Source organism: Scophthalmus maximus, chromosome 5 (genome assembly GCF_022379125.1).
Source record: "Scophthalmus maximus strain ysfricsl-2021 chromosome 5, ASM2237912v1, whole genome shotgun sequence".
Taxonomy (NCBI): domain Eukaryota; kingdom Metazoa; phylum Chordata; class Actinopteri; order Pleuronectiformes; family Scophthalmidae; genus Scophthalmus; species Scophthalmus maximus.
This window is the reverse complement of record NC_061519.1, coordinates 16,570,858-16,596,868: the sequence shown is the minus strand read 5'-3', so window position 1 is coordinate 16,596,868 and position 26,011 is coordinate 16,570,858. Positions and strand designations below refer to the sequence as shown.

General features: G+C 44.5%; 1 protein-coding gene across 4 annotated transcripts in view; it reads left to right on the top strand.

Annotated features, from left to right (window-relative positions):
• Positions 1-24,591, top strand: part of fgf12a (fibroblast growth factor 12a) — a 29,061-nt gene extending 4,470 nt beyond the window's left edge. The window contains exons 1-6 of one of the 4 annotated variants that reach the window (XM_035634521.2): positions 5,666-7,303; positions 8,671-8,718; positions 11,838-11,948; positions 16,286-16,389; positions 23,625-23,823; positions 24,437-24,591. In XM_035634521.2, the coding sequence (XP_035490414.1) occupies positions 7,108-7,303; positions 8,671-8,718; positions 11,838-11,948; positions 16,286-16,389; positions 23,625-23,823; positions 24,437-24,552 (774 nt within the window). In that variant the 5' untranslated portion in view covers positions 5,666-7,107 and the 3' untranslated portion in view covers positions 24,553-24,591. Of the gene's footprint in view, positions 1-1,474; positions 1,894-5,665; positions 7,304-8,670; positions 8,719-11,837; positions 11,949-16,285; positions 16,390-23,624; positions 23,824-24,436 lie in introns of those variants that run through there. The other 3 variants (XM_035634524.2, XM_035634523.2, XM_035634525.2) reach the window with 3 other exon arrangements.
• The last annotated feature ends 1,420 nt before the right edge of the window (positions 24,592-26,011 follow it).

Below are 26,011 nucleotides of genomic sequence, written 5' to 3'. Positions count from 1 at the left end.
AGGACAGTACATTATACAGCACCATCACCATATCTGTGACTCTGGGTCTAAAGCCAGCTCCCTCCCTCCCTCCCTCCCTCCCACCACCCACTCTCTCTCACCTCCCCCCCCCCCCCCCCCCCCCCCCCCCCCCCCCGACCTTTCTTATTTGCATGGGCGCTGTTGTTGAGGGATTTTGCTGACCCTAAATGTCCTTTTATGTGAGTTGTATATAAGTGGCGAGGGCATGTTTTCAAGGTAGTTGCGGCCATATCATTTGTCGTCCTTGTGGTGCAAAAAAAAAGAAAGAAAGGAGTGTTGGGGGGAAAAAATATGAAAACTCCTTAAATGCAGCAGTGTGTAAAATTTGCGCTGCAGTAAAGGTTGTGCAGGTTGTCTTTGCTCACTAACAACAAAACCAAAAGCTTTGTGTTTATTTGATAGTGAGTTCTTTATATCGTGGCGCCCCCTAGAGTCAGAAGTTGCACATTGAATTACCTTTACTCTTGAATCTCAGGCCAGTGATTAAATCATCCTGAGAACAAATTGCATGTTAAGATCATGAAACTTGGCTTTGGATCCTGATTTTTAACCAAACTATACTTTTAGAACACACTGTGATACACTTTGATGTTAAATAACAAATGATTAGTGCTAATATATCTCATATTTATAGCCATTTTTGTGGTACTAAATCTCAATGGTGGCTTTATTCCAAGTTTCTTCTTTAGTGTAGGACATTTTTACTCTAGCTGGCCTGTGACTTTTCCATAGTAGCCTATACATAAATACTTACAGTTAGCTCCACCTTGACCAACAACAAAGATAAAATGCATTAGCAATAACGATCTTGTTGTGTAATTTATGGTGCAATATGACCATATGACAATAGTACATTCTGCTCACAATAGACCCGTACACACATTTAAATGAATAACACTTTCAATGTAGGACTTTCTGGGTGTACGATACGATACGATATATTTCATTGTCCCCGTAGGGAAACTTGTCTTGGACTCAGTGCTGCAAACATAATGCATTATGTATAAATATTAATGGATTAATGGAGCTGAATATTTCCTCTACCACTGACTACAACAAATGCTATTTTTGTCTCTTGTCCCATTCATTCATGGGACTACTGTATGTAAGTCAGTAGACCTAAACGTGCAATTGCTCAGGTAGCTGTATTTCCATATTAAGTTTATGTATTTTTTCCTTTCCTATTTTCCTATTTTTCTCTCTCTCTCTCTCTCTCTGTCTCTCTCTCTCTCTCTCTCTCTCTCTCTCCTCTCCTCTCCTCCTATTACGTCCGCGTATGGTAAAGACGCGGAGACGGGTGGGGGGGGGGGGGGGGGGGGGGGGGGGGGGTGCAATTAAGAGCACAGTGTAACGTCCTTGCGTTGCCTTGCCGTGGCGGAGGAGGAGTGTGCCGTGGACGAGGAGAGGAGAGACACAGAGAGCGAGTGGGAGAGAGAGAGAGAGAGAGAGAGAGAGAGAAAGAGAGAGAGAGAGAGAGAAAGACAGAGAGAGAGAGAGAAAAGGGGGGAATCACTCAAGATGCCTCGTTTCAGCGCGATGTGTCCTGCAGACTGTGTCCTTCCGGCGTCTTGAGGGCTGCTGGTGAGCCTGTGGAGAGAGAGAGAGAGAGAGAGAGAGAGAGAGAGAGAGAGAGAGACAGAGAGAGAGAGAGACAGAGACAGAGACAGAGAGAGAGAGAGAGAGAGAGGCTGGCCGGCCACGCTATGCTGCCTGACCCTGCTGTGTTGTGATAGCGTTGTCCGGTTGTTTGGATTGAGGCGGGCTCCCATCAACCCAAATCAATGAGGATTCTGAGGCCATTCCTTCAGAAAGGAGCGCATATGCTGCAGTGTTTCTGTGGACAACGATCGAAGTCGCCCACTATCACCAACGGTGAGAGACAAACATAGCAACCTAGCTCCATGGCTGCCTGTGCATGCTTTCTCTCTTGAGTGATGGGGAGGAAAAAAAGAAAAGGCAGGGAGGGAGGGAGGGAGGGAGGGGGTGAGAGGTTTCATTGGCCACTCGAGTGTGTGAGCAACATCTTCCGAGTCTGCAGTGGAGGGAGTCTCTCCCTGTGTGCTCCTCGCGTCTGTCCCCAGTTCCGTGTGCGGTCCTCGGCTGCGGTCCTCGGCTGCCGCCGGTAGCTGCTGGCAGCCGGCATCGAGCCGCACCAGGGGAGGAGGGGGCAGGAGGGGAGAGGAGAGGGGAGGGGATGGGAGGGCTCCTCACACTCCACCACACTGAGCTAAATATGCAGACGACCGTGTTCCAGTGCTGCATCCCAACCCAGGCCAAAAAAACCCCCCCAACTAAAACGGGACAGTGCAGGGACCCAGTCATTCAACCCCAGGGGCCTGGGGCAGGCTGCCCTGTCGTCAGGGGCCCGACCGAGCAGCGCGGTTCAGCACCGCGGACAGCGGCCGAGCGGGAGTGGCCCCAGGGGGCGGATAGGCTGCCCAAACTTCTCATGCCACGATTAAGCTGAATTCATCTTTATTTGCACCCTGATTTGGTGACGTTTAATCAGTGGAACTCTACCTGGCAGTACACAGTTGAGTCTAACAATTACCTAACAGGATATTTGGGAATCAGCGGAGATGGGACAAGTGTCTCCTTTCTCTGCTGATTTCTGTAACCACAAGTAACCTACTCCTTATATCGGGAGCCTCCTCAGTACCCCTGGAAGTCCCCAAACTCCACTTGACACTGCCACTGCAATCCAGGCCCAGTGTAACTGTGTAATTTCAGTGAAGCCATATTTACTCCCCCCCCCCCCCCCACACCTGTAAATTACATTGTACTTTCAGAAGTGGCTTGCTTTGCAATTTTTGCCCTCACCAAAACATACTACTGGTGACATGAAGTCTCAGTGACACACACTCACATTCCCTGGCAGGAAGGCTGAAAAGCTCGCCATGTCCTCTAGTTGTGCACCGACTACATATTCTGACACATTATAAAAGTATTTTCAGAAGTGAAATCGAATGCTGTTTTACCCGGGGCGACAAATGCAGCGGGCCTTCTCCTGCCTCCTCCCGTCACTTGCAGTTTGCAGGACCTCCACAGTTTCAGCTGGAGCACTTCTCGAATTCAGGGCAGACAATTAGAAACTCCATTAAGCACAGTTGATTCCTCGGAGATAGTTGGACCAAAAGCAGCATGCACACTGGGATCTGTAGGACGCGCATATAAAACGCCGTCAGTCCTCATCCTGCATCCCTGCTCACCCTGTGACCTCAATCACAACTTTATGAGTCAGGTCCTTTGTGTTGACGCTAAACGATGCAAAACACCAGAGTGTGAATCTAGTTGAAGCTGTTTGATATGGAAAATGTGTCGGTTGAAGACTTTGTTTGAATTTTACACAAGCTAAATTTTTACAAACTTACTACTTCATTTGCAAGCATACTCTTTTCATATTCACTCGCCTCATTTTAAAGTGTAGCGCTTCTTTTGCAAGAAGAGAAGTTCCCTTTGTGCCTCATCTAAGACTACAGTACACCTTTGTATACAGTTTTTTAACAGAGGGTACCCTGTACACAGACGATGAAACTGTCAAATTGAACTTTTATCTGAGCTTGATGGTCTGTTTTTATGCCAGCAGGTTCTTCATCAACTCTCTGATACAATGGAGAAAAAGATCACTGGTCAGACAAAAAGTGATCGCACACTTTCTTTTTTTCTAGAAGAGGGGGCTTGACTTCCTGCATGGCAGTCTCACTGCATCACTCACTGCATCACTCGCTGCTCCAGGAAATCATGTACAGCAGCAGGAGTAGACGGTGAGAGTAGAGGATTGCTCTGCAGAATCCGGCACTATGCCAAGATTACCTCAGAGGGATTTTTCGGTGAGAGATTGCTCGGAGGCAGCCATAAACGTCTGCACCTGCTTCCCCCTGTAGTGTGAAGTTCGCACCTGGCTTTTGCTGTGTACAAGTTAAATGCAGTAGATGTGTTGTGTGTGTTGCAGGACACTTGTATGCTGGGTGGCATATTAGAGAAAAGCAGTGTCAAAATGCATTTCTCGTAACACCAAAGTGTTGCTTTATAGAAGTTCATGCTGCAAGTTGTTTTTTTACTTTAATTATTATAAATCAGATGTTTCTCAGAGGAATACAAAGAGTAGAAGCTGATATTGTTGTTTAATGTGATGTTGAAAATTACCCTTTTTTGCCTTAAACGTACTGCACTAATTGTCACTGAAATGAGAACCAATTAATTCATGCAGCTTATGCTCAAGGCATTATTATATGCCTATTGCGCTGTTCACCGTCAGCTGTGGCTGTGGAGAGTGACGATTGTTGCTTGTGTTGCTTATTCTCCTACATTTCCTCTCCGCCTCCTGTCGAGCTTGGCGAGCTAGTTAGTTCGTCAGACATTACATGATGGAAACTATATTTTCCAGCTATTGTGAGTGAACAAATCTGTGAGATATCTCAAGGACACACTGAAGTGTCGAACTTCAGGGAATGGAAGCATCCGCCAGTTTGTCTCTGAACACCTGCGGTCAATTCTTTCCCCACAAGGGGGCAGTAAATATAAAGAAATTACTCATCATAAACAAGATATCAAGATACTCCTTCTTGTGCAACTTGTTGTTGATGTTTTTCTAAAGAAATATTGAATTGCCACTAGTTCTATGTGTAATCAAAAAGTCTGGTACACAAGAACTAGCAAATCACAGCCTGTTAAAAAAAACCACTCGAATAATTTGCTTCATTTTAACACAATACTGAGGGGATTTAAATCCTCAGTGTCATCAGAAACACAGGTCATATACTGACAAAGACAAGATCTTGAAAAAATTGAAATCACACAGTTTCTTATATTGAAGAAGGATCTGCAGTGCACTGTCATAGCGGAGGTGTTTTATGGCCTTATCGCTGCTGGCGTGAAGTCTGTGTCATCAGTTGTCTGTGGTCGTGGGATGAAGCCTAGCAGATCCTCATTAGGGAAAATACTTTATCCTCTCCTGACAGGGACATATGTCCTAAGTGTGTACTATACTCTACACCACAGAGTCCCTACCATATCCAAGAAAGCTCCCTTCATAATGAAAACCACCACCAGCTGTCTTTTTTCTTCTTCTCTTCCATAAGAAGTGCATATCACACTCTGGAATGATGCAGGTTATGCATATTAATTTATGATGCAGTTCACGTTTACCATTCACTGGCAATTCAGTAGGAATACAAAGGGTTTGTGAGTCTGACTTTCTGTCAGTCAACTTTCTATTTTACTTTATTCTCTTGTCTTACTCTGGGGAAATATTGTATGTCTCTTTCACACGTCGTCTGTGTGTGTGTGTGTGTGTGTCTGTGTGTGTGCGTGTGTGCGTGCGTGCGTGCGTGCATGCAGCAGTGGTAGTCAGTTGAAAATTGTTGTTGAATCTTCCTCTCTCCGGATTCAAAATGTCAAACCGAATCCCATAAAAAAGCCTTTAAATGTTTCATTCTGTTTCATCACGGGGGAGAGAAGAGAGATGTTCACTATGTTGCTGAAGACTCTCGTGTTCTTCCTCCCACAGTGTGTGTGTGTGTGTGTGTGTGTGTGTGTAAATATAAAACCAGAGGCATGGTCACATGAACTCAGACATATATGTTAGTGTGAGTGTGCAGAATCCTGCAGGAGACACACACACACACACAGACACACACACACACACACACACACACACGCACACACACACACACACACACTTGCAGGTCATTTTGGGGACTTTTTGGCATTTATTAACCTGTAAGTGACATTTGTGTCCAGTTGTCTTCCTAAATCATACGTCTGAAATCATATTTAGCCACATGTTTGGTCCGCGCTCAGCGCAGGTGATTTGTGTTCATACTCTGTGCTGACACCATGTGTTTGTCATGGCATGTGCGGCCAGGGGTTTTAGAAAAGTAAAATTGCCCCATAAACGTAATAATAATATCATCCCTAGCTGATTAAGATATATCTTATTATGCTCAGTTCCCTTAACAGTTTAATGTAACCCTCTTGCTGACTAAAGTGTCCCTTTTTGATGTTGTATTTCGTATTCACATCTTTTCTTCGGAGAACTTCTATCTTACCCCGAGAATTCCTAATACGAACCTTCAATCACGTATGTTTGCGTTAAAAGAGTTGAAGAGGGAGAGAGGGGGTCGAGAGAGAGAGAGAGAGAGAGAGAGAGAGAGAGAGCATCCACTCGGGACGCACGGCAAATAATGCTTGGGCTACTTTATTATTTGTGCACTACAACAGAAAGCACTCTGGCGCGTTCGCCTCAACTAGTTGTTGCTTTTCAGACGAGACTCCCTCCCCGTGGGCTTGAATCACATCTCTGCAGCATCCTTGCAGAGTAGCTCTGCTCTGCTGCCCCCCCCCCCCCCTCCGGCTGCATTCGGTGCCGTCGACGGAACCGAAGACTGGGCTCAGACATCCGGACCTATACACTGCACAGCATCCCGGACCAGCGACGGACTGTGACATTCACCGTAATGGAATAAATAAAGAGGGGGGGGGGCGGGGGGGTTGGGGAGTTCGGATCCTTTCTCCAGCCACGCACGGGCATCTTGTGCATGGATCGAGGTCGACGGGGGAGTGATTAAAAGCCGTCAGGAAGAGGCTGGCGTGCAGATGAGGAATCGCGAAGCCGTGCTCGTCCGACGCGGCGCCGTCCACCTGGAATACCTGGAGCTCTCCAATGACGCGCAGCAGCCGCATCAACTTATCGACACTGTTGCATAATTCCACGAGCGACATGTCAGCCCCTGTGGCCTTGCGCGCAGATCGATGGTTCCTATAGGCTGAGATCCGCGGAGCTCGAGTCGGAGCCACGAGCGCGTAAACAGCTGGTCCCCGGAGGAGGATGCGACCCGGCGCGCAATGATGCTCGGAACCCGGAGGATGTCGTGATCAGGATGACATTCGGTTGAAACACCCGTGGGCCGAGACACAGAAGAAACTCTGCTCTTTTTTCTTTTCTTTCTATTTTTCTTTCCTTTTCTCTTCTTTTCTTTTTCTTTTTTTTTTTTGTCCTTTTCTTTTTGCAGCGAGAAGCCGCATTCAAAAGATCCGACATCTGCCGAACTAGACTCTCGCTTTTCGGTGTCGGTTCGGGGAGACATGGCCGCGATCGCCAGCTCCCTGATCCGTCAGAAACGCCAGGCCAGGGAGTCGAACAGCGACCGGGTCTCCACCTCGAAGCGCCGCCCCAGCCCCAGCAAGGACCCGCGCTCTCTGTGCGAGAGGCATTTCTTGGGGGTCTTCAGCAAAGTCCGTTTCTGCAGTGGCAAGAAAAGACCCGTTCGCCGGCGACCAGGTCAGTTACTGTCGATTCTTCTTACTGCTGTGTGTTGTGTGTGCGCGCACGGACGCGGTCCCCCAGCCCCCCCCCCCCCCTTCAGAGCAGCAGAGAGGCATTATGCTGCAGTCCAGGGCTCCGCTCCGAACGGGACCAGAAGCTAGATTTTCTCCGCGGTGCCAAAAATATCCACCTGTTCCATGAGGTCTTCTGGTTGTCTGTCGACCCACCAGGACACAGCCTCCCCCGCCTTCTGCCAAAGCTCTGAGAGGAGCAGTCTGAACATTATCTGCGTGTCCTGTGACGTTACCCTTTTATTGACTGTGCTGCTGCTCTGATCACAATAATCAGGCGCCTTCAAACGAAATTGATGCCCCCTGTATATCCCGGTCAACAGCCTCGTGACACTGCATTCAAAGCCTTCGACAGTCGTTGCCCCTCACCCTTTTAAGCACACACACACACACACACACATTCAGAAAAAAAAGGCTGCTTTGAATTTCCCTAATTCAATATTAATGCAGATTGGAGTACAGAGGGGAGAGAAGTTGCACCGCAGTGCACCAAGGCTCTTTTCAGATTAAATGTTTTAATGGTAAATGTTTATTGCAGAGAGGGAGTCTTGCTGCAGTGAAGGGGGGCATCGCTTTAGTGATTAAGAGCCACTCTGGCAGTATTGATATATACACAGGCTACATGTTTACTACCCCCCCCCCCCCATCCCCTTTTTTTGTTTTCGTTTATTATCCTAGTTTTTTTCCTGGTCCACAGACAACATGACAGGGAGTGCAAGTCTCCCCCTCCCCATATACCCAGATATTTCTGTCTTGTGATTGTCATGTCCACTCGAGAGTCCTCCATACAAGACTGATGATTGAGGGAGGGGGACAGACAGACATCAGTTTTTGAGGCAGAGAAGTGTGTGTGTGTGTGTGGGGGGGGCTGGCAGAGACAAAGACAGACACAGACAGACAGACGGACTGAAATAAATCCTTGTCTTCGTCTTGCAGCCTCATCAGACAGACAAACAATCTCAGTGCCAGAACTACCACAAAATGCCTCAAAAGAAACTTAAGCAGACGGACAGATGGACAGACAGTCAGTCAGACAGACAGACAGACAGACAGACAGACAGACAGTGATAGGCAGGTAGGTAACTCCGTTCAACTGACAGAGCCCACATGGCCAGACTGAGTCAGGCAGCCGTAAAGCTCACAGCAGAGACAGACAGACGCCGCGTGCCCTTTAATTGATCATCCTTACATTTCCACTGATGCCTTTGCCGTATATTTGCATATAAAACAGTCGATATACACTGGAGAATTTATGAATTCTGCCTGTTTAAAAGACTTGTTGTTTTTCCTTCTATTCCCCCCCTTCATAAGATGCACCCTCGAAACCTCCACAGGTGTCCCATAAGGGCTGCAGGCTAGGTCAGTAGCTCAGCCTCCATCCGTGTGTGCTGTGTTTCTTCTCGTCTCCACCCCATTTCGCGCCCATGTCGACTCCCCCTCGGCCACGGAGGGGAGTGGGGAAGTGGGGAAGGGGTGGGTGGTTGGGTGGGCGGGGAGGGACAGAGAGGAAGGGAGAGGCGGGGGGCTTCAACACCTGTCTGACAGCCGACGACCCTCTCTCTCTCCCTTCTTCTCTCTCTCTCTCTCTCTCTCTCTCTGATTTATTTCTTCTCTCTTTCATCCCTCCTTCTGTGTGGCTTTCTTTTTAAAAGCTTGAATTTCTTACCTGTATTTTCTCATAGCCGAAGCTCCCCTGTAGTCGTTTGTTGCTCCTCTTATCTTTTATTCCCTCTCTCTTTGTCTCTGGCTCTGCCTCTTCTTATTTTGTTTCTGCCTCATTCTCTTTGTCAGTCAATGTCGGATCAGTCCTATATCCTCGCTACTCGCCGTGTCTGTAAATATGTGTGACGTACCCCTGTGTAAGTGTAGTAGAGGTTCTTAGTGTGTTTTGGTGTATATGGATATGATGTGCTTCTCCTTGTCAAACACTATCTCAGAACAGGTGATCATTCACCATTTCATGGTCATGACGCCATTTGTCGACATACCTAAATGTGTTTGTCCTTCTGTATTGGTATGAAGTAAAGTTCTTGACATTTTAATGACCCATACACACACAGGGTGATGATCTCTGTGTTGCCACTGAAAGATATGTTCCATGCACATACATATGTTGTTAACTCTTGGGTTCATCTGGAAGCCTGTATTTACCAGTGTGCGCGCGCGCGCACACACACATATGCAAACACTGCATAATGATTGGAGCTGATGAGCCGTCAGCAATTGCTCAGGCGCACGTTGGAGCCCTAATTTATGGAAGTGTAGCTATCACATTTGATCTACTGAAGTGCTTGCTCCCATGTGCTTTCACAAACACACACACACACACACACACACACACACACACACACACACACACACACACACACACTCACACTCACAGGCAGACGCACACACATTCTCCTCACCCTGCCTGTGATGCATGATGAAGGGCCCGTCCCAGGGATTGATGGCCCCGCCCCAGGAATAGGTGAGTTGGGGATTGATGATCAGGAAGAAGTCCAGTTGAGCAGACGTGAGCCCTCTGTAGCTGGGGGTCAACACCCAGCTAAGTCTTTACATGGGCTGTGTTCTCCACACTCTTCTGTATAATATAATTAGAACGTATGCACTGCAAATCTCAAGCAGAGACTGTTGCCACAGTTGAAGTCAGATCTGGATTTGGATCGTCTCTGTCTCTCCAGATACCAAGTTTGAAAATGTTTCTTTCAGCCAGATTTCCCTCTGCCTGGCTTCACTGCACTGAGTTGCATGACCGCTATGCCTTGTTATGACCTTGGAGGACAGTCAGGCGTCGCTGCTGTGTCCGATATTCCGATCACATACTGTGTATCATTTGTCAGAAAATGTTGTTGCCTGCAAAGCGAGCATTTTCATTGCTGTAATGTTTATTTAGGCACCAAAAATGAAAATGAGCGCACATTTAATTGTGACAAAATGCATAATTTGTTTCTTTTGTCTGGCAAGGAATAAACAAAGGATCAGTAATATCCAGCATCTGAGTTGCTGTCTGATTTCCGTGGAGCTTACGCTTAAAAATTTCAGCAATTGCAAAAACAACACACATACGGTCACATACAATGTATACACTCTTCCCGTGCCTTTCCTTTCTTTTATTTAGAATCAAAATTACTCTCGAGAATTTGTCAAAAGTCACACCCCAAGTCTGGTTTACGCTAACGGTGCCTATTTGACTCTGCTTTTACACACGATCTAAAGACCTGCCGGACATGAGACAGACTGTGGAGACCACATGTTCATTTTCCCTCAGATAAACACATTTATTGTTTTACACAGAAATCTCTTTTTTTCTTGGCTTCGTCTGAGGCCAAGAGGCTTCCTTTGCCCTGAGCTGATCCTCATTTCTACCTGCTCCTTGGAGCAGTGCACTGGCCACGCGCCAGGTGTCATAGCCTCAAAGTTGGAGGTTGGTTCAGGGATGTTGCGATGAGAAAAACTCCCAAAAACTTTAGGTCAGCTTTCTTCAGGTCGTGAATCCTTCTCACTGGAATGTGAACCTGTTACCACAGAAAAACTCTGAATCTCTCAGTTAAATATTCACTTGAATATCAGTCATAATATTTCCAAAATGCACAGTTGCTTCATACCAAATAAAGAAACCATTGGCATGTCAGTGTGCATTAAAAATGTGATTTTTTTTTTTTTTTTAAAGGCTTTCCAAATGATGCAAGATCATTTCTCTGCACCAGATTCAGTTAGTCATTATGAGAAAATAACAACATTCACATTGATTTCCTGTCATGGTGGTAATGGCCTTCCTGTCAAACAGCCATTTACTCTTTTTTTGGAATTTTGTGATGTAACATCTTATAAAAATTAACTGTCCATCATAGTCTTTTATTATTATTCACCAGCAGGTAAGAGTTAAGGACCCAAGTGTTTCCGGTATTGTACTGGAACTCTGGAGGCCAGATTGTGCCACAAGAATAACAAGACTTTTTCTGCATTTTTAAAAATGGTTAATTATAATTGGGAATTTCATTTGATGTGGGGTATTAATGGATACATTTTCATAATTTTAATTTATTTTCTATTTCATTTATGCAGTTCAAAAACAGTTCTTAAACAATAATTATATCTTTTAATATAACACACCATTACTGTTGTTAAAGCCATTCATTTGAAGGGTGAAAAAGTCTTATATAATGAATGGTATTATTACTTTGGTGGTACACTCCATCTTCCACAGCCAACTTGTCTTATTTCAACCTAATAAACACATTTTCTGTTTGCAAAACATTTCTTTGAGATTTTTTCAGCATATGAAATAGTTTGATATAAACATGTACACACTTATCTGACAGCAGAGGTATTTACTCATTTGTATGTTAATGCACGATTATAAGACTGTTATTCTGTGGGGATGGGGCCGTGGCTTGGCCGACGGTTTGTGTGTGTGTGTGTGTGTGTTCGTGTGTGTGCATGTGTATGTGTGTGTGTATGTGTGTGTTATTCAGAGCCGCAGCTGAAAGGCATCGTGACACGACTGTTCAGCCAGCAGGGCTTCTACCTGCAGATGCAGCCGGATGGAACCATCGACGGCAGCAAGGACGAGAACAGCGACAACAGTGAGTGGAGCATTATGGAAGCTGCCGCTTCCAGCATAAAACATTTAATGGCAATGAGTCAGTTGGTTATATAATACAGTATATTATCACATTTTATGTGCGGTGCTTTATCATTTTTAATTATTACATAACTGATGCCTTTTTGGAGCTTAAAGCACTCCAAAATTAGTTTAAGATGCCCCCACTGCGTTGGATTATCTATACAAAAATTATACAGTTTCTGAAGGGAACTATTCAACACAACAGGCAGGCTGCCCTCATTTTTGTATCTGGTTACGCAATAGTATGCACAGATATAAATGTGTCAAAACCTACTCAAATGGTATACATATTCTTGGCCTGTCATCTGCACCGTTCACGGTGAGCAAATGCAATATTCGCTGAATGTGTTATATCAGAATTTCTATTTCTAAGTAACATCAGTTCTGGTGTCCGTGCATCCCGAGTCTTAAACCACTTCTACTGTGCACACTACATGATTTTAATCGGCACATTGTTTTGATTGATTCCTCTCTGAATCTCTGAGTGTGTGATTATCACGACAGTTTTTTTTTTCCTTCTGGAAAAACCCATCCCATGAAACAACTGTCGCCCCACAGTTTCACTGCTTGTGACAAAGATCCCAATATCTCACCAGCGATTGACATTCCATGGTGGACTACTTATGGGTTAAATAGTCTCCAGGGTATAGTCCCTTAAAGCGCTCACACTCTCTCCGCCCCCATAGGAAGAAATAAGGAAATTCAGTTGAATCTATAGTGTTTATTTTATATTTATTTATAATAAAACATACAGTATAAGCTTTTGTAAAAGGATCAAATATCAAAGACAAGATGTACACCGATCAGCCACAACATTAAAACTAGTTGTGGCTGATCGTTGTATGTCAGCGGAGACTGGTCGTCAAAGCGATAATGACAACACTCCCAGTCTGGAGTGAAGCCAGACAGGAAACCAATCAGGACCTTTCTTTTTCAAAACCTCCTGCCAATCTTTAAGCAAGCCGGAGCCAAGACTGCTGGACCGTAGCAGTCATGCAGTGAAAAGAACGGTCTCTCCCTGTCACTTGCTGCTTTATATTTTATGAGGGGATAGATCTTCTGCAAGACCTACTCAGAGCATAAGGGTCTCCCGAACGAAAAAGGATGAATGCACAACGTGAAAGAATTATGACATCCACGTTAAGCATTTCCCCTTTGTACCATAAACACGTTGCTGTTTTTCGTCCTCGATTGTGTCCTAAGGTGTTGGGCTGATGAGGTTTTGGTTGTATGTGATGGTTTCCCCACCTCTAGGTAATCCTCATCTTAAACAGTCCCACGGCTGGAGGAATGCGGTGAATAATTCAGCCACAGGAAACTAAAAATACCAGCTTCTCCGTTTGTACCAAATGAATAATTCTCCATATGAGATGCCTCAACCTCCGGCAGTCCGGATGAAGAGACAGAAGAAGCAGCAGAGGAGAGGAGCAGGTGCAGACAGACGGATTCCAAGTGTTTTCAGTCAAAAGATAGAGGCTGAAAGAATACAGGAAAAGGAATGAGTTAATCAGAGAGATAGAAATGGAGGAGGAAGATTTGGTATTCAGGTCTTGCACTGAACTATTGATTGCCTGGCAGGATTATTAGAATAATAGATTACCTCTACCCTCGAACCACACCACCTGACCTGCAGGATCCTCAGCAGCAGCAGATAGACTACCATCATTTATTTCCAGGGGGAGGATCAGTGGAGCCGATGGGATCGAGGTGCACGCTGCCACTTCTGTACAAGTTGCGACCTGAGCCCTCGGCAACAAACCTGCCAAGTTGGGAGTCAGAAGAATGGTTGTTGTCAGAAATATAGACAGATGGACCGACCAACATATACACATAAAACTGATTCAGTGGTAAGCAGCCCTTACTGGCAGCGCTACACGTAACTCACTGCAAGCTCTATGGAACACCATTCAATTAATTATCACCCATGTTCCAATTTGCCCAGTTATTAATTTGATTGGCATCACTTGATCGCCTTCAGTAATTACCTGCACGCTCTCTGGAAAGATATTGCTGGTTATGAGCCACCTGCAGTATCATGCGCGCACACTTCACCTGTCGCTAATGCTCCGGGTTTGATGGATGGGATCGGTTTTTGAATCTTGAAGTTTTTTTTTTAAATTTTATTTGTTGAAGAGCCAGTCACTAATTTCAAGTTCATAATCAACTCTGGCACAAAGAAGAATGGGGGAAATATTATTGAACACTGATTATAAGCGCACACATTAACACACCTATGCTGTATATACCCGCTCTCCCATGTGTGGAGATTGGATTTGCGTTTCTCTCTGGATTTGGAGACATGCCCTTGGCATTTGAAGTTTGGCTCAGTGTTCCTCTAAACCTTTTCTGCAGGGCTTATTTCCTGCTGCGCCAGGATTCCTCACATCAAATGCACTTCCTTTAGCCTACCTGCAGGATTTGCTTGTAGCCAATTATTGCTCCACTGGAAGACTTGCTGTTTCAAGGATTTTGCTTTGTTGTGTTTTTGAACCTATTCTTTGCGGCCCTTTGACAATAGAAGATCCCTGGAAATCCTTGTCCCTGCACCAGCCCGGTCGCTCTCTTGTCGGAGGTTATTTAGAGGAAAGAGGAAAAGCCTTCAGAGTAGCCACCACAAACTGTTACAGCAGTCGGCGCAGCTGTAATTATGGAATCCATCAATTCCTGGAGCTGCAAATAGAGAAGCTGGACATTTAGACGGTAGCTGAATGACAGCTCCTGTCAGCTTTTAATTTTTTGCCAGACAAATTAGAGCAGAGACGCACGGTCATACTTATTGCAAAATAGTCTACTGGCTCATCATATTTTGTCACTTTTCCTCCCACTTATCAATCAAGGGCATTTATTTCTGTGGGCCATCGCAGTGACAAAGGCAGCAGCCATGAAAAGATGAGCAAGGGAACAGACCGAGGGGAAAGGGAGAGATGGCTAAGGGGAAGAATCAGAGACTGGGCAGCCTGAGAACAAAATGATAACTGCTAATGAACTTACATTCTGCATTTATACCCCAATCACCCAGCCCTCAAGGGTCTAACTTACTGCAACAGGGGTCAGTTTGTATCACCTGCACCAGTGGCCTGAGGGTAGATTGAAACCATTGGCAGGCGAAAGCAGCACATCGATATTTATTGAGTGAAATTGAATCAGCTTGGAGGACGGACCCGTGTTGGCACATCTCCTCTTGTCTCTCCAGCTTTATCCGATAGTCCCCATCGCCACTTGCAGAAACAATCTTGCCGACAAATACGGAGAGTCTGCCGTACGTGAAGTGTCCTCACACCCTCACCAAACCGAAGCCCATGAAAGTCACAGTCCAGTCGGCAGATTTCGTGGAACTCGCGTGCCGAAGACAGTAAATCATACGAGTACTGAGTCGTGTGGGACCGGACGTTCCAGTGGACGTTGGACGTATTCAGAATCAATAAATCCAATTGGATAATTGGCCAAATGTCAAGTACATCATTTGTCATAATAAAATTTTCTTTGGGTTATACTCAGCACAACATGTATGAGAGTTACAGAGTCAGATTAAAAAGTGCAGTGTTTCAGGCATTTGCCTCTGTTGGAATCCGTCCTGCTGTTCAGCCTCACTTCCTTTGATGAAGTGGTTTGCTCCCTTTCTGACCAACGACGCCAATTACACCTGATCCACACCAGAGGTGTTGCATACAAAGTCACATAAATCCAAATTAGTGTGACATTGCATTGAGGACTATTTCATTGAGCAGTGCAAAGACGTTCTAGATGAATTTCCAAGTTAAATGTTGGACTTTAGCACCTTTTCAATACCACTTGGAATATTATTTAAAACTCAACTTGAAATGGAAATACACACCCAAAGTGAAAATGAAATTGTTTCAGATATACTCAAGTTCATGTTCATTAACTAGCTAGCAGGCTGCCTAGAAAGGCCTTAGTTATCACATAAACATATAAACCAGAAAGAGTAGTGGTGACATCTTAATTTAAGACTATTTAAATACTTTTTAAGGACCAGCAGCCTCCCTGTTTGTTGTAGTGCGAACATTTCAGAAACAGTGTGGAATTTCTGCCTCAACATCAATGTTTCACTGACAGACTCAGTGTTGTCTTTGTCCACGTCCTTTGCTGTTCACTTTACTGCTGACAGAAGAGAACGGAGATCAGATGCTGTCTGTGTCTCAGGATGTCTGCGGGAATACATGTGAAAATTCAGTTGTCCTGTTCTGTCTGATGTCTCTCTTTTGTCTCCCACTCTCTTTGCATCTGTCCCTCCCTCCCTCCCTCCCTCCCTCCCTCCTACCGTCTACTCTGCAGCCCTGTTTAATCTTATTCCTGTGGGTCTGAGAGTGGTGGCCATCCAGGGGGTGAAGAGTGGCTTCTACATCGCCATGAATGGCGAGGGCATGCTCTACAGCTCGGTAAGATACGACGCGCTACTCCCAGTCACACGGTTAGGTTGTGTTTGTGTGTGTGTGTGTGTGTGTGTGTACACCACCGTGTGTATTAGTTTACACGTGTTGCGTTTTGTTCTGTCTGTTGTCTCTTTTAATATCCCACTGCAGCAAAGACTATTCCAAACCCTTTCATCTCCGCTCTATTCAAGAGCTCTTCAGATTCACTTTTGTGGTGCTCTGCAGGGTGGTGCTCTGCAGCTTTTGTTGTTGAATTTAATTTGCCATCAAGTTCAGTGCTCAGCCCTATTTGAAATCTCTTCCTCTTTTTTTACTGGCTACTAAAGGAGGCTCATTATGTGGCAGCTATAAACAGAAATCCCTCTGAATTTCATGGTCTTTTGATGTGACGGGTTTTTTTCCCCAATCAACTTTCATCCTGATTTTGATCCAGGACTCCTGCTGACATGAAAGGATACTACAAACCAAAATACTATATTAATGCAATCCTTGTTCGGGAATTCATCTGAATTAATTTGAATTATCTCTGAATTTCTATGTTTGCCAAATGTTCATCAAGGTCTAAGCTTTCCTAAACCATGATTCAGTGGGGGAGTAGATATTGTGATGATGGATATTTAGTTTGGGGTGTGAGGAGCATATAGGCTGTGGGTAGCAGATGCACGGGTTGGGGTTGGGGAGCAGTCATGGATGTCAGTTGGAGAAAACATTGATTTGTAGCTTTTGCATTGAGGATGAAGTCATGGTTCCGGGGGCACGTTTGTTGAAATGAGTTGCAGATGGAGGGAGAGAGTGTGTGTAAGACACAAGGGGCTGGAGAAATGGGGTGGGAACATAGACAAAGACACTGAGACGGGAAGATATCCCTAGTTGGCATAGTTACATAACCTCCAGTCTCACTGTTCCTAATCTAGCTGAAGATAGTGTTACAGGAGAAATACGGAGATGGAAGGGCTGCGTTAAACCTCTGCTGAGGGACTTGGCAACAACGGTCGGTTCGGCAGACAGCCATGGCGAATGACGTGCAAGAGCTGCAATTCATAAACCGACCATCAATTCATATATTTTTTTCTGTTCTCAAAATACTATAATAAAATGAAAGAACAGGGCGGCGAGTATCTGCTGTGTTGCAAACGTAGATTTATTGATGAGGGATGCACTTCATTGCAACGGAAACAGGAGAACATTTTGAAAGAGACCAGATAAATAGTGTTCATGATGTATTTATTTTTCACAAATGCCCACTTGAATAATTGCAGCATGCAGTAGATTGAGTGCCAGAAGAAGAAGCATTCACGCTCAATGCAACCTGAGCTCAGCTCAGCTCAGTGCCTCTGCAGATGTATGAGCACTCAGAGAAGGACATACTGTAAATGTACAGGCTGTTATGACTCACCCAGGTAGATGCTCATTCATAACTAAATGCTCATAAAGAAGCGTACAATTCACAGCCCTACAATGAGTCTTACAATAACCCTCCACCCACATATCTATGTCTAATTAAAGTTCAGTCAGTGCCCAGACAGCAATCTTTTAAATTTATTATTTTGACTGAGTTTGGGGCGCTGGATGACCCCACATACCCACCCTTGATGAAATCCTAATTTGAGTCAGAGTAAGTGCTTATTAATAATTATAAAGTTTTCGGTGCCTCAGTGACAAACGGCAGCTTGACAAACATGACTCTCCACGCCGTTGTTTAAATCGTCATCTTTACGGGCGCAGGGACAAACTTTTGACCTTTCTATCGCAGGGAGGATTTGTCACAGGACGAGACATTTTGGCGGGAACAGCCGAGAGGCCATTTTAAATAGAGCCACGAGGAAGATGCGCTCTTTGGCCATCTGGAGGATGTCCGGTTTCCCAGTTGCGAAGCATGGGAAAGTAGCATGCATTATAAGCATAATGTGGGTGGTATATAAGCTGGATCACGGGGACACTTTTAAGCCTCAGAGAGCCACAGAATGCTCATAAAGAGGCTAATTTAAGATGCAAACATTTGGATGAAAGCACAGATGGCCTTGGCTCCTCACTCTAATTCCCATTATTTACCTGTTTAATTTACCAATTCAGATTAACGTGATAGGAAGCGTTAGAGCTCCCAGAGTGTCAGGGGGGACAGTAAAGGGGAGCATTTCTGTTAATTATTTATACAGTTATGAAAACTCTTGTGGTGCAATCACAGCTAGAATATAAGCCCTTGCACTTTCATTTCTTATACTCACTCACATTTACTTTTATTATTATTTATCTGGGTCTTTATCTTTTCTCCCCCCCACCAGCTTCTCTCATCCACTCTCCCTCTCATTCACCTCTCCGTTGCATCATTTGGCCAAATCACAAAGTTACTTACGTCTGCTTGTTTGGTCAACTTGTTTTGTTTTCCTAACACCTAACAGCAAAAATGCCCCCTCACCCCCCTCAGCCCCTCTCGGGAGATAGAGATATTTACTGAGAGATGTCCTACCTCTCCAACACTCCTTCTTCGTTTTCTCTCTCTCGCTTCTTTGCACTAGTCTCGTTACTGGGGGAATGCGACAAGCTTTACCTTCGGCGCGTTACATTGGGACGCCTCTAGCTCTCTGTCTTTCCTCTAGGTGTCAGGTGCCATAGCCACATTTTAATGGTCAGTTTAGTGTCACCGCTGATCAATGAAATGGTTATAGGACATGTTAGGGGGTTCGATATGTGCTGGTGACAGGCTGGCTTCTCTTGCCGGTTGCTGATTGGAAGCTGATGGTATTGCTATGGGCGAGCAGGGCGATAATGCTTGTGTGAAGTGTTTAGCGATGGAGTGCGTGGGGGCTGAGCAGCTACAATAAAGAGTTCCCTTCCATTATTTATAACACTTCTCAATATGACCTAGTTTACTGCACAGCAGTAACCACTGTTCTCTCTCTGTTTCCTCCCTCCCTCTCTCCTATCTATCCACCCACCTATCTACTCACCTATCTATCTATCTATCTATCTATCTATCTATCTATCTATCTATCTATCTATCTATCTATCTATCATCCATACTCTGATCACAGGCATCGCACTCTTTACAGCTTATTATTTATGTGGGCTCATTATTTGTGTCACAGAAAACAAAATACTGTGTCACATTTGAACCTTCACCGAGGGCCCTGAGGGATAAGTGAGTGACAGGCTGGTGCGGAAGGTCAGCAATAGCTTGAGACTTTGTTTGAGTGACAAATCATAATGGGAATTTATGAGTAGTCTCGCATGCTTCCCCGCCAATGTCTTGATCTTTTCTGTCTCTAGAATGTAAAAAAAAAAGAAAAGAAAAAAAACTTGATGTGTTTTTGGTCGCATCAGGGCTGCAATTCATCTGAAAATACATTCTTCAGTTCATCACTCAATTGAATTGAAAATTAAAAGCCCACCATGACAGCTGTATTTTTGCTTGATGAATGATCACAACAATTAATCAGTTATCGAAATAGTTGGTGACAAATTTTTCTGTCATTATACAAAAATATTTGACTAACTGCTTAAACACTAGTGTGCATGCATATTATACAGTTGCATGTATGTGTTAACAGTCATAATGACAAAAAGTGACAATGCATCACTACAGGGAAAGAGAAAAAAACAAAGAAAATAAAGAGAGGCAAGAAGCATTAATATTGAAAAAGTGCCATTTGGGCATTAGTATGTGTTTGGTTTATTTGAATTTAGCCATCGGCTATTATCGTCCCCTCGACAGAACAGAACCTTGTTTCAGAGTGATTACCAGAGTGAGACAGAGAAACAGATACAGAGAACAAGATACAGAGCAAGGGGGAGGATAAGGATAGATATAGTGAGAACAAGACTTTTTCGGTTTAAGTAATGTCTAGACAATCCTCGACCTGAATCTCTCGCCAGAATAACAATGAGCTCCCGGGGAGTTCCGTGGCAGAGCTGGGATTCTCACTGAGGCCAGATCTCTTACATATACACAGTGGCTCGGTCCCATATTCAAATGGAAGTCCACCCCGTTACCTCATCCTTCAGTCAGAGGACGCCTATCCGCAGCAGCAGGGGAGAGCCTCAATGCAGAGCCGGAGAGCTCCCTCCCTTTTTTTCGGGTGGAGTCAGTAACTGATTTGAATTCAGGAGGCATTCAACCCAGTTTTTTTGGCAACCTAGTTTCATATCCATTACATATTGCTCTCCTGCGTCATGTTTCCTTTTTTCTCTGTACACCTACATCCCCACCTTCTACTAGCACACAAATATCACCTCACTCGCATCCATCAGAATGTACAATATCTGTTTTTGTTATCGTTGTTTCATGTGTTTGACATTGTGTGGCAGGCTCCTGGGCCCTGTGATGTGAAGCAGGATTTGCGGTCATCGAGGTAACATCAGGTTCAACTCTGGGTTTTCAGCCCAGAGGCCGGCTCACTTCTTAGCGGGATAAATCATCATGGCAACTTCTGCTGAGCCTCTAACCCGCTCCGGAGCAGGTTAAGCTCTTGATAACAGATCAAAATCTGTCAAAGGCCCAACTACTGAACCTATCAGATCACTGGAAAACCAGAGTCATCATCCTACAGGATCCTGATAGGGATGAAAGAGTTTACAGTAAGGTGTCCGACAAATGAAGTATGCATCTTGTTTCACCTGTTTTGTCTTGTCTGCTTCATGTTTTATGAGCTGCATTCGCAGCACATTAGCATTTCTGCAGCAGATCAGTGTATTGCATTTCCTGCATGCTCCGTGTGGGCTTGTAGAGAGAGCAAACAAAATTGGGACTGGATTATAAAATGTCTGCCCTTATCGTACACTATATCCTTGTCTTAGATCCGTGCCTAATGAATCATGTCTGCCTTTCTCCAAACTAGCGGGAGCCGCCAAAATTTTATAAAATATGTGTGTAAATTGTTTTTGTGTGAAAATAGCTGAAACATTTAGGCCTATTTTTTCTGCAGGTCTCAGATCGACCTCTGTGTTTATTTAGTCTCATGTGCCCAGTTTCACTAACAAGTCCTTCGCCTATCTCCTTCAGATCCCCGCAGAATATAAATGAGTGTCCTTGTGATCAGTTTACCATCACTCAGTGCAGCCTGTTAGCCCTGAAATGTGGCACCTCTTTTCTTTCCTTTTTTCTGTTTTGAATTTTCCTGGGGGGTTTTTTTGCGGCAGAAACTACTTTAACTGATTATGTATTCCTGGCAGAGGAAGTGACAGGGCAAACCTGTTGGCGTGCATTTTTAAACATGTGTGTTGCATTGACTTTGTGCGCATTTATGTGTCCATTTGCCAATGTGTATTTCTGTGGTCTGGGGGTGTCTATTAAGGAGAGCCCATTAATCATGGAAAAACTCTGACCCCCGTCTCGTCACCTCATATTTCCACTCAGTCACCCACAAACAAGGCACTTTGTCAAAGACTTCAAAGTCACTTACACTCCACCCCTTTCATTCCCACACCTAGGGTGCTTTGTTAACTGCTTCAAGACTTTACGTAGATGGGAACAGAGTGTTGTCCTTGTGGACAGACTGAGTGGGGATTCTATATTGGTCAGCAAAGCAAAGTGGCTGATTGTACGGGGATAGTAGAGAGCGTTACTGTTTTGTTGTGGGTGTGCATGTGTGTGTGTTCGGTCTGATTTGGGCTCCAAAGCGATGATGAATGAACAAAGCCGGCTGGTTTGTAGTGCATCACTCCCCCCCCCCCCCCCCCCCCCCCCCCCCCTCCCCCCGCTACCCACTCACACACATACGTTCACACACAAACACACAGAGCCAGACAGGCTCCATGTGACCTCCAGTGCCCCAACAGAGGGAGAGATGTCTGCTCCTTGACAGTGTGTCCGCAGGCCCTGATAAACTCCCCTCAGTCGCTTCTCCACGAGGCCTCTCAGCGAGACGTTTCCACACTGCCAAGTTCCAACCATGTGACCTCACCTTGCCTGAGTCCATTACACAACTAGTTAGTGAACTTATTCAAATTTCTAGCAGCTAAGGAGCCAAGTTGGCGGAGAACAAAACAAAGCTAAAAGGAGAGTGAATATCAGATTTTTTAATTTGTCAGGTAGCCAGAGACATGTCTCCAGGTGATAAGGTGATAATGCAGAGAACATGCAGCACAATTCTTAGCAATTTAAAGCACATGACAGATCCTGCAAAAGATTTATTATTTCATTTAAATACATTTTTGTCCCCTGTGTGTTTTGTGATTTAGGTGACCCAACCCTTTAACATAAAATGTTCTCCGCCTCTACTCTCCTCTTTGCCCTTCATCGTCTCTCTCTCTCTCTCTCACACACACACACACACACACACACACACACACACACAAACGAGTAAACGAGTCACCTCCAGCGGGAAGCAGAATTGGGCTGTCAGTCAAATGGACAACCTTAAAAGGGCATAGCATCCTGCAGGCAATATACCCCCCACCCTCAACCAAAACAAACACACACACACACACACACACGGCGCAAAGTTGCCTACATTGAGACGACCCATCATCCACCAAGCCAGCTGTTCCACATCACCTGCATCTATTTTGGATGTACACAACTTCACAGTCCTTCAAGCTGACTGCTGTTACTCTTTAACTTCACCTTTTGCAGTCCAGGATGATGAGAGCAAGGATGAGGGGATGTATAGGGTGGTGATGTTTGATATCCACCTTGTCGTTGCCCATTTACCAGCTGCTTTATTTATCAGGTATGGTTTATTTAAAAGTTAAAAAAAGCGAAGACATATTAACATGTGAACCAGGAACATAGTCTCCTCTCTTGCATTGTCATGGCAATAATCTTGCACATCAATCCTGACAGTGTATCCAGCATCTGGATCTTTCTATTATTCCTGCCGCTCGCCGCCACTTCCTCTGTGTCCCCCTCGACTTTCTCCTTGACTCACACAGCCGCGAGATAAAAATCTTCCATTGTTCACCGTTGTTCTAATAAGACTTTCATTCTCATTACTCTCATCCAAGATTGAGTGTGTGTGTGTGTGTGTGTGTGTGTGTGTGTGTGTGTGTGCGTGCGTGCGTGTGCGTGTGCGTGCGTGCGTGCGTGCGTGTGTGTGTGTGAATACAGTATGTTTGCTGAACTTGGCAATGTACACTTGGTAGCAACAAAAGCCCGTAGTGCTAGAGTGAAACAGACACAGCCATCTGTCTGTCCTTTATATTTACATGGATGCAGATTAATTTTCCGTGTGCACTGATTTCTATTTTACCGTATGCATCCCTTAATGTTTGGATCCGTGTCCTCTACTCAAATCTGTTTGCAGGAAATGTTCACACCGGAGTGCAAGTTCAAGGAGTCGGTTTTCGAGAACTACTATGTGATCTACTCGTCCACTGTGTACCGTCAGCAGGAGTCAGGCCGAGCCTGGTTCCTTGGCCTCACCAAGGAGGGGCAAGTCATGAAGGGCAACCGGGTCAAGAAGACTAAGCCCTCATCACACTTTGTGCCCAGGCCCATTGAAGGTAAAATAAAGCCTGTCGCATTATCCCATTATCTATAAATTGTGTGTCGTTTTCTGGTAATTACTACCAAAAGCCTACTGTGAAAATTTTGATTGTCTCCCCATTTCATCTGAATACAGTATAAAACAAAAATACGCAGTCGCTGTTTGTAATCCATCACGTCAACTGTTTGTACTTTAGCATCTTTCCATTGTAAGGCAGTGGGTTAAACGTAATTCCAGAAAACAATCAAGAAAAAACTGTCAAATTCTTTATTTCGAAGGTTTCAGTTTGCATGACTTTCTAGTTTCAGATATGATCGACGATAGTGTGAATATACTGTGACTGTGATTTATAACCTCTAACATGTTTCTAGTTAGAGCAGTGTTTGATAGATATTATCATGAATACTTGTCAAGCAAAGTGATGAAAAAAAGTGCTGACTTGGCCTCAATTTCCCATCTAATCCCTCCCAGCCTGGTATAATTGTCCCTACAGCCTCACACCTGACCTTGTCTCCGTCTGCACATCCATCTCTCCAATCTCTATTGTCCCCTTTCTGAGCTTCTCCCCTCTTTTTCCCCCTTTCTCCTCTCCACTCCTCTCCTCTCCTCTCCTCTCCTCTCCACTCCAGTTTGTATGTACAGGGAGCCGTCAATGCATGAGATAGAGGACAAGCACCGCTCCAGAAAGAGCTCAGGGACTCCCACCATGAACGGAGGGAAAGCTGTCAATCAGGACTCCACATAGCAGCAAGGGGATGGGCTTCCAGTGTGGTTGGGGGGGGGGGGGGGGCGTGGCTTCATCCTGACTCAAGGGCAGGGGCCATCGGAAAACTTACCGTCCCTCAAGATACATACCACCATCCCCTCAGAAGAGCGTTGTGATGACAACGAGGAGCTACGTATTACTGTACAACCAAGACAACAAAAACAAAAACTGAACTCTTGCCTGTGAAATACTTTTAGATGAATTAATATGAAACCAGATGATATATATATATGGAAAAAAATATTTTCAATCAGGACTTGACCAACATTTTATGCAAAAAAAGAAGAAAAAAAGCTGTGATAAACAAACAAAGAATGGTGATCTCGCTTCACACAAATAGAAATATCCATCATTTCCAATTTATGCTGTGAAAAACAAGCTTTAATACATGTTCAATTTTCATAGATTGAGTTTTTTTTTATCTAAATGCTATTGCACTCTCAAATGCTATATTGTGTTATTGCTGTCAGTGGTAACTATATCATCAGCATTACTAATCAGTTGCTTTTTACCATCCCGGAGGCGATCATGGTTTTTCTTTCTTTCGAAGGTTTTTGGAAACCACAGAATTTATTAGAATTTTTTTAAAATTATTATTATTATTCCTTGGTTTTTCTTTTTCTCTCACAGTTTGATCTTCAATGCACTGTCCCACTACCTGCTATGGTGTGAGGGTAAGACTGAATGTATATGATAGTTCTCTGTGTTGGACTCCAACTGAAACAGGGTGCTTAGGGTGGGATGTAATTTACTCAGGTGTGTACTGTACGTTAGACTAAATGGACAGACAGGGCTGTGAAACACTCTGACATGAACTCCCCTATGTGGTCCTGCTACGACAGGACAGGACTGACACAAGCAATATAACTGAGAGCAGTTTAGTATGTCTCTAAATAATACTAATAAGCTGACAACACTCAGCAGAGAAGACTAACGAAGAAAGTTGTATGTGGAGTAAAAAGTGTGAATCAAAGGTAAACTGTTTTGATATAGCTTCAGTATACTTGTAACGTTTGCAAGGTTTATTAGGTTTTAGTTTAGGAGACGTCCACACTTGTCTACAATGGCGAAGAATTCTATTCTCTCCAGATCTCGAGAGGAAAATACTGACCAGCATCAGCACTATGAGCCATGGCCCAAAAAAAAGGTCACTTCACAATTGCACCTCAAGAAACACGACCCCGTCCTCCGATGATAGCTAGGTTATAGCAACAACTCTCCAAATCTATCTATATATCAGTCTTCATGCTTTTGAACTATAAGGACAAATCATGAACTAATCCTTGATGAAATACTTTTTTTTTTCTAAGCAAGAGAAAGGATGCAAGTTGTTTTGACAGACCTGGCAGTTCAGAGATGTGTTGACTAGTTTTCAAGAAGTTCTATGATTTCTGTTACTTTTACTGTGAAAGCGTCAGAGATTCCTCAGCACTAGTTT